This window comes from Tachyglossus aculeatus, chromosome X1 (assembly GCF_015852505.1).
Source record: "Tachyglossus aculeatus isolate mTacAcu1 chromosome X1, mTacAcu1.pri, whole genome shotgun sequence".
Classification (NCBI taxonomy): Eukaryota; Metazoa; Chordata; class Mammalia; order Monotremata; family Tachyglossidae; genus Tachyglossus; species Tachyglossus aculeatus.
In genome coordinates, this window is record NC_052101.1 from 122,209,231 (window position 1) to 122,223,751 (window position 14,521).

The following is a 14,521-nucleotide window of genomic DNA, read 5'->3' on the forward strand; positions in this document are numbered from 1 at the left end:
GTCACTGGGCTGAGGAAAATAGGGCGATTACCCCATGTCAACGGGTAGGAAGAAAAGTTCTTCTGATCGCCCGTTCTTCCTCCGACGATCATTCTGGTGACCTGACACCCCAACCTGGTAGGCTTCGTAGCTAGCTGCTTGATTGAGTTTTAAAAACAGAAAACTTGCCAGTTTTCACTTATTTTTTTTTTAAATGACTCAACACCTTTGTTCCTCTGAGGACAGGACTTTCGTTCCAAGATTAAATTTAGCCAGTACTCTTAACATTTAGCCCTACATTCTCATGTTTTAAAAAAATCTGCTCTTCAACTTCAAATGTTCAGAGGCCACTTGGACAGGCAGCCCAGCCAGGCAAACTACGCCTTGAAAAGAGTAGCTCTTTTCAAGCTGACGCTTTGGGATGTTCTCGAGTCCAAGAGGAAAATCAGAAAACCTCACCCGGTGCTGCAGAGAACAACACAGCAGTGGACAATCATTCAGTGGCATTTTTAGAGCATTTACTCTTAGTACAGTGGCAGAGCACTGTACTAAGCGCTTGGGGGAGTACAGTACAGCAGTGTTGGTAGACGCGTTTCCCACCCACAAGGAACTCACAGTCTAGAGGGGGAGATGGTATAATAAATTAACAGCTAACCGTAAGTGCTGGGGGTCTGAGGGTGGGGTGAATGTCAAGTGCATAGGCTGGTCAGTAAGTCTGTTGTATTTGAGCGCTTGCTTATTGTGTGCAGAGTACTGTACTTAGCATTTGGAAGAGTACAGTATAACAGACACATTCCCTGCCCATTACGAGCTTACAGTCTAGGTGACTCAGATGAAGCAATGTGACGTAGTGGGTAGAGTATGGGCTGGGGAGTCAGAAGGTCATGGGTTCTAATCGCGACTGCCACTTGTCTGCCATGTGGCCTTGGGTGAGTCACTTCATTCTCTGTGCCTCAGTTACCTCATCTGTAAAATGGGGATTGAGATTGTGAGCCCCACGTGGGACAGGGACTGTGTCCAACCCGATTTGCTTGTATCCACCCCAGCGCTTAGTACAGAGCATGGCACATAGCACTTAATAATAAATACCCTAGTTATTAATGTTATTATTATTATCAGTTGGTGGCCAAAGTGACCCCAGTTTAGTACCGAGGCTGTTGCTGTTGCTGCCATGACATAGGGCCATAACGCAGCGGGATGGGTTTTTTTGGGTCGGGGTGGGGGGGGGGGGGGTATGCTATTTAAGTACTTACTATGTGCCAGGCACTGTACTAAGCGCTGGGATGGTCAAAAGCTAATCGGGACCTGTCCCACATAGGGCTCACAGTCTTAATCCCCATTTTACAGATGAGGGAACTGAGGCCCAGAGAAGGTAAGTGACTTGCCCAAGGTCACACAGCAGACCTGGGGTTAGAGGCTAGGTCCTCCTGACTGCCAGGCCCTTGCTCTTTAATAATAATGATGATGGTATTAAGTGCTTACTATGTGCAAGGCACTGTACTAAGCGCTGGAGTGGAAACAAGCAAATCGGATTGGACACAGTCCCTGCCCCACATGGGGCTCACAGTCTTAATCTCCATTTTTCAGATGAGGTAATTGAGACACAGAGAAGTGAAGCAACTTGCCCACGGTCACACACAGCAGACAAGTGGCAGAGCCGAGGTTACAACTAGGCCACTGTGCGTCCTGGGCGGTTCCCTTGGTAGTCACCGTGGTCTTCGACGCCCATGTTTGCCATTTCTCTTTAAGAATTCCTACTGGGCCTGCCCACCTCTCAGAACACCCTCGTAGGTGGCCCTTTCAAACCCCTCACCGCTGCTAACGTAGCCCCAGCCAGCAGAACGGGGACTAGAACCCAGGTCTCCTGATTCCCAGAGCCGCCCTGTTTCCTCCTTGACATTTAGGGATGGCCAACTAAGCCTATGTAGTTGTCCTTGCAGAAAAGTCAAGACAGAGAGTGGCAGTACTAGTTCTTCGGCATTGGTAAACGGGTCCCTTTCCCTTTAAGACCGGTGAGGCCGACTGTCTCCCACTTGTGTTTTGGAATGCCAACTGCAGCCCTGCAGACCGACTCTACTGCTGTTCTTGCTACTGTCTTGTCTCTGTGAGGGTTAACAACACTTCAGCTTGTTGTCTGGAACCGGTTCAGACTGGTTTTCTGGAAAGTGCTTTGTCTCTCAGACTGAATCCTGGGAAAGGTCATGTGGAGCCCAGTGATGTCATGGGATCAAAAACTGACTCAGCTCATTTTTTTTTTTTTATCAAGGTGTGTAGAGGGGCGGTTGGGGGTGTGCAGGTACAGTAAAGTGGTGGAGTGAAGTCCCAGACCCAGAAAAGTGAAAAGTTCGATGACTTTGACACCCAAGGGGTTAAATGAATCCCACAGGAGTTAAACACTTCTGTGTTCTGGAGTGAAAAAGCCTGCCTCATTCATTCGAAAGGGGGAAGAAAGTATCAACTTGAATATTACTACCATGGCAGTGCCTCTACTCTCTAGTGGCAGACTGTAAGGAAATGCAGAAGGGACTCTCTCTTTCTCACAGGGCAATAGTAATCCTTTACCCCTTGACATCAGATTCCTACACCTGCCATCAAATGCAGGTACTTAGAAGCCCACAGGCGGAAATTCTGTTGAGATTCTGATCTAGATCTATCATATTTTATTTGCACTCAAGTCTGGGACATGCAAAGAATCCTTTTTTCTTTTTGGTAAGCAGCCAAACTTTCGTTTTTATTATCTAATCCTGTGCAGGTTTCTAGTTCTGCGACAGGATGGTTTTTATGGTTCCGCTCTTATAATTGCAGATGCTTAAAAAAAAATCTTGTTACCATAATGATTACCGAGTACATTAAAGTACAGCGCTTTACTAATGTAAGCCTTTGGAAAGAAAGTGAAGGAATGCGCTTACGCTTCTTCTGAGACTCTTTTACAGCAACTATCCATGTCTTTGTCATGTATGGAAAAACTATTAATTCCCTTCCCACTATCCCTCCCCCCCACGTAAGATCCTAAACTGCATTTTATTAATTTCCATAAGTTTTACCATTTTATGTTCTCTCTCTCTCTCTCTCTCTCTCTCTCTCTCTCTCTCTCTCCCTCCCTCTCCCCTCCCTCCCTCTCCCCCCCCCCCCCCCCCCCCCCCATGTCTCATCAGAACTTCAGAATGAGCGAAGAGGCATGCAGGACACGAAGTCAGAAACGAGCACTTGAGCGAGAAACCTCCCCAAACGATGCAGATAGCAAAAAATTAAAAATGGAGAAAGGATTATTGGGATCAGATGTACAGATTGAAGCAGACGTTGCGATGAACTCCGAGCCGGATGCAGGCAAAGTGCAAGGATTACTCAAAAGAGGAGAAGTGAAAGCGACCATCAAAGTTGAAGTCCAGACGGGAGATGAACCAGTCGACATGAGTACCTCAAAGAGGTAGGTGGGAAGCTAGCCGCGGTCCTCCCATCCTGAGGTTTCTGGGAAAGGCGGTGGTTACGCCGCCCAGCAATGGGGCTGGACCAGCGGCCTGATTGTAGGGCGCCGAACGCTGCCGCCGCTCTTTCAGGAAACCCGCAAACTGTGACTGTTGGCACATCTAGGGGAGTCGCAGCTCTATGCCTGGGGACCCTCCCCCTGCAGGGGGAAGCTGTGATTCTCGGGGTACTTGAAATCCAAGCCACTGCGGTTTAGCTCGAGAGGCCGACTTCTGTCACCGAGGTGAAGGTTTACATTTTGGCCACTGCTCCCGGGAAAGTGGGGAACGGGGCTTAGGATAAAGGGTTAGGAAATACTTGGTAAACATGTTTGCTTTCCAGTGACCTGCGATGGGGGTGGTAGAGGGTGGGAGAGAGGGCGATGCGTAGACATGGGCCCTCTAGGAAATAGAGGACCATGAACCCTTGCTTTTACCGCCCAAGAAAGAAAATTATCCCCGGGTAGGTGTATGCATTATGTGGACAATCAGTTTAATGAAGTTGTAGGCTTTTCCTCTAATTAAAATGAGTGATTTTTTTTTATGTGCAAAAGACACAAGTAATCCAAGATCACAGAGATGGAAAATTTGAATTCAAAACAACCCCGGTCGATGTATTGACCTATTACGTTGTCTGCTTTTTGTCGAGGATTAAATCAGTAGTCATGGGAGATAAGTAGGTTTTGCTAGTTAATATACTAATAAGTTGAAAGTTATTGTGGTTATGTCTGATCTGCCTTAATTTAAGTGATCAAAATCGTATTTAAAAATGAGAGCTCTAAAAAAACACCCTCCAAATGGATTGTCTTTCACCCCCTCCCCAGAGCAATTACTAGTTAAGTCTTCATTATGTAAAAAAGCCAGAAAAAGTAGTCGCCACCTGCCTGCCCTAAGCAGCAATGAGGCATTTCAAGGTTTCGTATCTCCGTCATTTCTATCGAAAGCAGTTTGGAGCGCTCTTGCCCAAGTTCCGGAGCAAAGGATATTTCAGGGCACCACTTTGAGGTTACTGCTGAGACCAATATCCAGTGAGGCTATTGAAGGTGCCCCGGGCAAGGGGAGACCAGGAATTTTCAGCCCCTTAAGTTAATTTTTCGGCGGCCTCCCTTTTTTTCGGTCTTCGACTGAAAGGCCCAAGAGAAAAAGTTGAAGATGTGCTCATGGTCCACGAGAGATAATTTCTTATAGAGAGACAGCCCTGTTTTCGGTGACCGAAAGATGTTGTTTTGGGATCAAGCTATTACACGGCAGCGCGTCCAGCCCTTCTTAGTTGTGAACATTTTGGGAGATTTTGCGGGGGGCGGACAATGATGTTGAAAGCGTGCCATAAAATTGACGCGTTTATGGTTTCTTGAGATGCAGTGGCAGCATTCTACAGCTGCGGGTCAGTCGACCGGTCAGCCAGCCAGTCGCATTTCCTGGGTGCCTACTGGAGTCAGAGAGAAATGTACTGAAGGCTCAGTAGAATTAGTAAATTAGTATTACCTGATCCCTGTCCTCAAGGAGCTTTCAGTCTGATGAGGGAGATAGACCTGTAGATAAATGACATATAGAAGAGCAGTGCCGTCCTTCTCTGAAGAAAACAGTTGTTTTCTTACCCTGCAGAGCGAAAGGGAGTGGTGAGGACGAGAGGGAAGATTCATCTATAGGGGTCCTTGTACCATCTGTTCTAATGTATTGAAGAATCCCCCAAAAAGTCCGGGGCCCAGTGGGGAAATACTGCCAGTGAAGTTGTGTGAAAGGGGAGCACCGCGTAGCATGGTGTAGTGGATAGAGCACAGGCCTGGGAGTCGGAAGGTCTTGGGTTCTAATGCCGGCTCCACCACTTGTCTGCTGTGTGGCCTTGGGCAAGTCACTTGACTTCTACAGTTCCCTCCTCTGTGAAATGGGGATCAAGACCGTGAGCCCCACGTGGGACAGGGACTGTGTCCAACTCGATTTGCTTGTATCCACCCCACTGCTTAGTAGAGTGCCTGGCACGTAGTAAGCACTTAACAATTACTATTTTCAGCAGGCCACTACTTTCCCACCTTCAAAACCCTACTGTAATCGTATCTCCTCCCAGAATTCTTCCCTAACTAATCTTTCATCTCCCTACCCGATTTTCCCCTTGTTACTGTGTCACCTATGCACTGAGTCCATAGGTGCTCCATCCCAACTCCCAATAGCACTTATGTCCATATTCGTACACTCATCCTGTTGCTTCTCCTAACTGTAATTTATTTTACTGTCTGTCATGCCATCTGGACCGTCAGCTCCTTGAGGGCCAGGATCGTGTCTACTTAATCTATCATATCACACTCTCCTGAGTGCTTGGGCCGGTACCCCGCAACACTGTAAGTGCTCAAGAAATACCTTGGATTGATTGGTAGGAAAATAGGAGAAAGTCAAGCCCATGGTTAATCTTCCTACAGGGAAATTATATAATAATCATCGGATTCTCTGCTCAAACTGAGCGGCCTCTAGCCTGCCTTCGGGGGTTTTCCTAGACCTATACGTTGCCGTAGCAGCCTGTAAATACTAAACGTTTTGCATATCAATAAGGCACGGTAGGCACCTCTTTTGTGGGGAGAGCAAACCGAACTATATCTTACCACAATTTAGGATGGCTGAAACCGTTTGTCTCCGCATGTGTTCTGTTGGGACTAGACCAAAATGCCAACTAACTCTGAAGTGTTCAGTAGGGGCAATAATGCCTTTTCATTTCAGAAGCGCCGATGGATCATTGTACATTAAAATGGTCATGGTACCTGTTTGCTTTCTCCCGTTTTGAGGGGTTCGTTTGAACTGTTTATGACTCAACACAGAGAGCGAGAGCAAAGAGGCCTCCATCATTTAAGGGTTTGCTGGCAGTTTTGTGCCTTAATCTCTAGACGTGTGCTGTTTTATTTTCACAACAAATTGAGGGTAAAAATAGCTTGTTTCCTTGTGTCGTCACCAAATATGCTCGGAGAAGAAAACGTCTGATGGTAGATGTTGTGATTATAGGAGCCATTTAAGGCAAAGCTAGAATTTTGATATTTGGCTACTTCTCCTTCCCTCACCTGCCACCCCCAAATCGGGGTCCTTAGACCTGCTCGATCTACTGCAGAAAGTAAACCCAAAAGGGAGAACTGACCCATACCCATCCATTCCTCTGATGCAAGGGTGGATCTCGCCTTCCGTCTCAGAGGATGAAAGTGAGAAGGCTGGGTGAGTTCTTTTTTCAAGTTCAGAAGAAACTCATTTCAAAAAGGCCAGAGGAAATAAGGCTTTCGTTGAGGTGGGGAAAGGAGGGAGTAAATAGTTTTGAACTTTGTATCTCGATTGTCTGGCTCCACGTATAGCTGCGTAGTCTGGACCGTAAGCTCGGTGTGGGCAGGGAATGCGTCTACCAACTCTGTTACATGGTGGTCTCCCAAGCGCTTAGTATGGTGCTTGATTGATTGATAGGCCTGTTGGGTAGTGTGGTACCCCGTGCCTAGATCATGGCAGCTCACAGAAAGTTCTTTGACCCGTATTTTGGCTGAACCGTCATTTACCAAACTCTGTTAGTAATATATTTTTATATGCCTAGGAATGGTGGTTTTGAAACTCACCCAAAGCTGGTTGACTTAATGGAAAGGGCACGGGACTGGGAGGTAGGAGACCTGGGTTCTAGTCCCAGCTCCACCATTTTGCTGCTGAATGATCTCGAGCAAGTCACCTAGCCTCTCCCTGCCTCGGCTTCCTCACCTGTAAAACATGGGTTTGATACCCGTTCTCCTTCCTCCTTAGACCGTGTGAACCCTGGGTGGGCCAGGGACTGTGCCTGATCTGATTGTCTCATATCTACCCCAGTAATTAGCACCATGCTTGGCACCTAACGAGTGCTCAATATGGTCATCCTGCACAACTTAGCCTCCAGGTTCTCTCCTCAAGAGAAACGGCATGTCTCACGTTAAAGAGATGTCGGCTGCAGAAGTCCCACGGGCAACGTAGGTGCTGCTGCTGTCCAGGGAACAGGTACGCGCCCACCTCATACGAGAAATTGGAGACGGTACGCATCCGGAACCTTCTGTTTATAAACCGTGGGTCTCGCTTTGTGTAATGTAAAGCAAGAGAGGGCAGAACATGCTTGAGGCATACTCCCAGTGTCCAGGACACTCACTTGGACGAAGTAGAATGACTTCAGAAAAGGACTATATAGGTAACATCTCTTTTTTGAAGCTATCTTTCCCTGCCTCCCCTTTTCGAGCCAACAGAGACTTTTCTTTTTCCTTAGTTTGTGGCTCAAATGTATTCTCCCCCCCCCCCCCCCCCCCCCCCCCAAGTTTTCCTCTCCTTTCCTCTTTCACCTTAGCAAAAAAGTTCCTATTGTCAAGCGGGAGGGTGGTCCCGGAAACTGACCTAATGGCCCGGACATGGTAGGGAGCAGGCAATGTGCCACTGAATTTCCTGGGATGTGTTTTGCCTCATGGTAGTGGACTGTTGGGTGTGGGGTTTATTGTTTTCATATTCAGCTGGAGATCGAGTAAGGCAGGTCCACCCACCTCACAAGGTCGTGTGTGTATCTGTTATTTGGGGAATCACAGTTTGCAGAACCATCACGAGTTCCTGGGAAGCAAACATGATGTAAATGTAAACCGGAGATTGGAAATGCCCATCTTGGCAATTTTTTCTTCCATCACTTTTGCTCAATTGAGGTCCCTTTAGACATAAATCATCAGTGTGTGCTCCAACGGGGAAATAAACGTTTATCAGACCACATGGAAGGGAGCCGTGCTGTTTAATTACTCAGCTTCTCAGCGCTACTGAGCGCGGACTGTGTGCGGAGCACTCTATTTAGCAGTTGAGAGAGTACAGCCAGGAAACTAGACCCAACCCCTGACCTCACGGATCTTACAGTCGAGCAGGGGAGACGGATGTGAAAATGAATTAAAGGTTCGGGAAACAAGCGTGTATAAAGGTACGTACAGGAGTGGGGTGGGGAAAGTACTCAGAAAATATGGACTCCAAGCGCATGGGCAATGATAGGATGAGGACATGAGAGACTAATGTTAGAGGAGCTACCATCCTGGTCTCAAACGTAGGGGATACTTCAAGTATGCGGAGTTGAGCATAGGCACTTGATATCTGCTCCACCCTCAGCCCCGTGGCACTTCGGTCCACACACTTAATTTATTTTCACATCCATCTCCCCCCCTCCACCGCCCTCTCTGGTCTGTAAGCTACTTTTGGGCAGGGAACGGGTCTACTAACACCAATGTATTGTACTCTCCCAAGCGCTTGGTACGGTGCTCTGCACGCAGTCAGTGCTCACCTTGTGTCTACCCCAGCTCTTAGAATGCTGCTTGGCACGTATTAAGCACTTAACAAATGCCATCATCATCACTAAACACCATTGATTGATAGATGGATTGGACACACACGGTGTTGTCCTTCCAAATGATAGGTCGGGGGCCGGGGGCGGTATTAGCGTGGCTCAGTGGAAAAAGCAAGGGCTTTGGAGTCAGAGGTCATGGGTTCAAATCCCGGCTCTGCCACATGTCTGCTGTGTGACCTTGGGCAAGTCACTTAACTTCTCTGAGCCTCAGTTACCTCATCTGCAAAATGGGGATGAAGACTGTGAGCCCTACGTGGGACATCTTGATCATCTTGTATCCCCCCAGCGCTTAGAACAGTGCTTTGCGCATAGTAAGCGCTTAACAAATGCCATCATTATTATTATTACTCCTAATGGGATGGCAAGGTAAATCCAATTTTCAAATGCCAATTGTGCAAAGCAGTAGCTCCCGCATCTTCTGCTCTTTTTCTACTCCCATCCCTTCTTTTTCTTTTTCTTTCTTTTTTCTTCTTCCTCTTCTTTCCTTAGGGTTTTTGATCCTCTTTAAGCTGCAACCACTAGAGGGTGACGCAATTCCACACACTTGAACAGGACTGACGGTCTATATTTGATAGAAAGAAATGCTTTAGATGTGAAAAAATAGTCAAATTGGGCTGTGTTCTTGAGAGAAATTTTTTAGAAGGATGCCTCGGATGTCTTCTGGACATTGTGAACTAAAACCTTTCACGGAACTGACGTGGCTGTTGGTACGTCTCCTTTTGTGAAATGTGGAACATTTACTTTTGCATTTTCATTCATTCATTTATTCAGTTGTAGTTATTGAGCGCTTACCGTGTGCAGAGCACTGTACTAAGCTCTTGGGAGAGTACTTAACAATAAACAGGACGCATTCCCTGCCCACAGTGAGCTTACAGTCTAGAGGGGGAGGCAGACATTAATATAAGTAAATGACAGATATATACATAAGTGCTGTGGGGCTGGGAGAGGGGATGAATAAAGGGAGCAAGTCAGGGCAACGCAGAAGGGAGTGAGAGAAGACAAAAGGGGAGGTTTAGTCAGGGTTGGCCTCTTGGAGGAGATGGGCCTTAAAGCTTTGAAGGTTTTCAAGAGGCTGAAAACCTAGATCTTTAGTAATAATAATAATTATGGTGGCATTTATTAAGCGCTTACTGTGTGCAAAGCACTGTTCTAAGTGCTGGGGAGGTTACAAGGTGATCAGGTTGTCCCACGGGGGGCTCACAGTCTTAATCCCCATTTTACAGATGAGGGAACTGAGGCACAGAGAAGTGAAGTGACTTGCCCAAAGTCACACAGCTGACAATTGGCGGAATGGGGATTTGAACCCATGACCTCTGACTCCAAAGCCCGTGCTCTTTCCACTGAGCCACGCTGCTTCTCTAAAGTACACCTTTAAGAGTGGACTGTCAAGTCCAGCCACCTGCAAAGTCCAATCTTGATAGAGGCAGGTAAGGAGCATGTAATGAAAAAGAGTTTTTCGGTTTCTTTGCACCACAGTTTGCTTCAAGGTTTAATGATTGAGACTCGTAATTAGCTTTCGTGTAGTTAGTGCAAGCTAAAAAGGTTATCAACATCTTCATTCAGACCGTGGGGTAACCCTAATTACCTTAGCCTTCAAGAAAATCCCTGCAGCTGAAGAGAATTTTGTTGAAGTTAAGTTGTGGTTTCTGTGAGGAGCTAGTTTTCAAGGAATCGTTTCTGGTACTTGTCTGGTCTTTTTTGTTGTATGTTGAAGTAGCCAACTTGTAATAATAATAATAATAATGGCGCTTATTAAGTGCTTACTATGTGCAAAGCACTGTTCTAAGCGCTAGGGAGGTTGCAAGGTGATCAGGTTGTCCCTTAGGGGACTCACAGTCATTTTACAGATGCGGTAACTGAGGCACAGAGAAGTTAAGTGACTTGCCCAAAGTCACACAGCTGACAATTGGCGGAGCCGGGGTTTGAACCCATGACCTCTGACTCCAAAGCCCTTGCTCTTTCCACTGAGCCACGCTGCTTCTCTAAGCTGTACTTCTCAAGCACAGTGCTCTGCACACAGTAAGCGCTCAATAAATACAATTGAATGAATGAATGAATGACCGCTGACAAGTCTGTAGTTTCCTCACCCATAAATCACAAAGTTTGGAAATACTCTTGGATTTGGGGGAGGGTGGGGGGAGGGGGGCTTTCACCCAAGTTTAGATTAACCACAGGGTGTTCGGGGATCGGTGGCCAAGTGGCATTTTTCTCATGAGTTAAATTATATCACCTAACTTGAATCAGAGAAAAGTGATGTTTGGTGGATTTCTCAGTTCACTACATTTTTTCTTAATTCTGTGGCCTACTGTATTTTTGCTTTTGTTAGTTCTCAAAGTTTCTGACCTCTTCATACCCTTTATGTAACCAAGCCACTGTGACCATAAAGATGATTATTATTTCTCCCTGTGGAGGGGGAAAAATATGATTAAACTGCATATTGAACCTTTCTGTTGTCCTCTGACCAACTTTTAACAATGCTAACCCAAGTAGTCAGGTTTCACAAAACAAGACTTGTCTTCTTTTCCTGTTAAATATCAGCAAAGATTAATCTGTCTAGTCCATATTTCTAAAAGATTTTTGTAATGGTTTAATCATAATTTAGTTCATCATAATAAAATGTGTTTTCACAGACTCCCGTTTAATATTTCAGTTCTCGTTTTCCCCTTACAAAATATCACTAACTGAATTGAACCAGTGCTCGTTCGTGCAGCTAAAAACTACCAGGAAAGATGAGCATCTGCACAGACTTCCCTGTAGCTATGGCTTTCTGTCAAGTAGACAGTCTTAAATCTGTACTTTCTTTGTTGCTTTTTTGGTCCTTGTGTGAGGATCTACCACGTTCAGTGGGAATATTCTTATTATCCCAGAACTACATTGAGCGATCTTAAGGAAATTGCATATTTGATAAGATGCTCTATCTTGCTGTGGAGAGGGGGGACCCCTTGAAGTGCTTTAGTTTCCAATCAAAATGAAATCTAAATTACATTAAAGCTGATCTGGAATTCTAGAGCTGATAATGATGATGATGGTATTTGTTAAGCGCTTACTATGTGCCAAGCACTGTTCTATGCCCTGGGATAGATACAAGGCAATCAGGTTGTCCCACGTGGGGCTCACAGTCTTCATCCCCCTTTTATAGATGATGTAACCAAGGCACAGAGAAGTTAAGTGACTTGCCCAAAGTCACATAGCTGACAAGTGGCGGAGCCAGAATTAGAACCCACAACCTCTGACTCCCAAGCCCGTGCTCTTTCCATTAAGCCACGCTGCTTCTCTTGCACGAAACTGGAGAGTTAAGCACTAGGTTCCATGAATAAGGGAGCATGTTTTGGTGGGAAGTCATCATGGAAGGGCGGGGGGCTGCGGTAGGGATTCTTGAAGCAACATTCAGAAATATATAGTGGTAATTGTGGTATCAGGTGCTTACTATGTGCCGAGCACAGTACTGAGCTCTTGGGGCAGATAGAAGATGATCAGGTTGGACACGGTCCCTATCCCACATGGGGCTGACAGGCTCGGAGGAAGAAGGCCCCATTTTACAGATGAGGCACCGAGAATCACTCCACTGTATTTATCGAGCGCTTTACTCTATGCAGGGTACTGGGCTAAGAGCTTGGAAAAGTGCAATACAATAAATGAAGTGACTTGCCCAAGGTCCCAGAGCAGGCAAGCGGCAAGAGCTGGAATTAGAGCCCGGGTCCTCTGTCTCCCAGGTCCGGGCTCTTTCCACTAGGTCCCGCTGCTTGTATAGAGAGTCTCCATTTTGGGTTTGCCAAAACTATTTCATTTAGGATTGGACTAGATGTGCTACCACAGCAAGTGTGGAAATAACACATATATAATTCGGGCCATTCAGAGTAGAAAAATTCCCCTAATCTGCCATCCTCCACCCCAGTTTTCCACCCCGGCCGACAGATAGGATGTGAGCCGGAGGTGGGATATTTTCGGTCCTTGCTCCTGTGGCAACGTCTTCAAATATAGCCCCGACTGCCCAACAGAACGTAACTGGCTGTCAGCTCACTTGGGAATTCTCTTACCGCTTGCCTTGGCACGGTGAGTCAGTGTATTGGTTGAAAGAATATAAAGAGGGAATGGGAGGAGGATACCTGCGAAGATCCTGCTAAAACTTAGAAAAGAATCAACGTGAAGAATCTTCCGTAGAAGCAGTTAGCAAAATATGGACAGAGGTGCTGAAGTTGGGGACAAAACATGGACGGTAAAGAAGCGTGTGACAGTTTTAGTTGCAAGTCACATGGCCAGTAGCAAGTTTTGTTCCGCCAAACACAACAGGAAAGAGTCTCAACTAGGAAATTAGCAGGCCGCGTCAAAGAGATTTAGCCTTTGAACGAGATCCCAAAAAGCTTTTGTTAATTGCGACACTCACGTACACTCTAGGAATAAGGTTCTGTTTTGGAAGTCTGGTATGTATATGAATGAAGCCCAAAACATCATTAAATTTCCTCCCGTCGGCTTTATTTTCATCAGATAACTAAACTCGGAGCGATGTTGTTTCAGCACAGCATGGGTCCATAATCTCTAGAGATTCCCTCTGACATTTTTACTTCATTTATAAGGCATAGTCCATGTGGACTAGCAATATGCTTTTCTTTTTTTAAAAAAAAACCACCGTTAGAGACCGAGAAGATCAAAAACAATTTTGACCCGAGTTAATATGGGAGTTGTCCAGATGTAGATTGTTCTTCCCCGACCTTCCTGCACGCGCACCGCCCCACCCCCACCCCCCTCCCCCTGCCCAATCCTGAAAAGCGGGAGGCAAGTAGAGAGGTCAGCGCTTTCATTGGTGCCTTAGACACATGTAGACTGGAGAGCCCAGCACCCCCCACCCCCCAGTACTCTCACTTCATTTGGAGCATGAGAGTTGAACTTGGGGTAGAGAATTGAGGGAGAAGGGGCCAAGTTGGATGGGAGTGGCCTCTTGACCTTCCTTGTGTCTCTCCCCACTTCAATCCATACTTCATGCTGCTGCCCGGATTGTCTTTGTCCAGAAACGCTCTGGGCATGTTACTCCCCTCCTCAAAAATCTCCAATGGCTACCAATCAATCTGCGCATCAGGCAGAAACTCCTCACCCTGGGCTTCAAGGCTCTCCATCACCTCGCCCCCTCCTACCTCACCTCCTTTCTCTCCTTCTGCAGCCCACCCCGCACCCTCCGCTCCTCTGCCGCTAATCTCCTCACCGTACTTCGTTCTCGCCTGTCCCGCCATCGACCCCCGGCCCACGTCATCCCCCAGGCCTGGAATGCCCTCCCTCTGCCCATCCGCCAAGCTAGCTCTCTTCCTCCCTTCAAGGCCCTACTGAGAGCTCACCTCCTCCAGGAGGCCTTCCCAGACTGAGCCCCTTCCTTCCTCTCCCCCTCGTCCCCCTCTCCATCCCCCCATCTTACCTCCTTCCCTTCCCCACAGGTCCTGTATATATGTGTATATGTTTGTACATATTTATTACTCTTTATTTTACTTGTACATATCTATTCTATTTATTTTATTTTTTTAGTATGTTTGGTTTTGTTCTCTGTCTCCCCCTTTTAGACTGTGAGCCCACTGTTGGGTCGGGACTGTCTGTATATGTTGCCAACTTGTACTTCCCAAGCGCTTAGTACAGTGCTCTGCACACAGTAAGCGCTCAATAAATACGATTGATTGATTGATTGATTCCTTGTGTGAGGTAGTAGTGGTGGTTGTGAGTCACCTGGCAGAAAAAGAAAATATAAGCATGG

The 14,521-nt window shown here is 46.6% G+C and overlaps 1 protein-coding gene across 5 annotated transcripts in view; it reads left to right on the forward strand.

Annotated features, from left to right (window-relative positions):
• GATAD2A (GATA zinc finger domain containing 2A) overlaps positions 1-14,521 on the forward strand; it is a 180,552-nt gene that overhangs the window by 121,506 nt on the left and 44,525 nt on the right. For all 5 annotated transcript variants that reach the window (XM_038772500.1, XM_038772504.1, XM_038772502.1 and 2 more), the window contains one exon: positions 3,135-3,406. In XM_038772500.1, the coding sequence (XP_038628428.1) occupies positions 3,135-3,406 (272 nt within the window). The remainder of the gene's footprint in view (positions 1-3,134; positions 3,407-14,521) is intronic.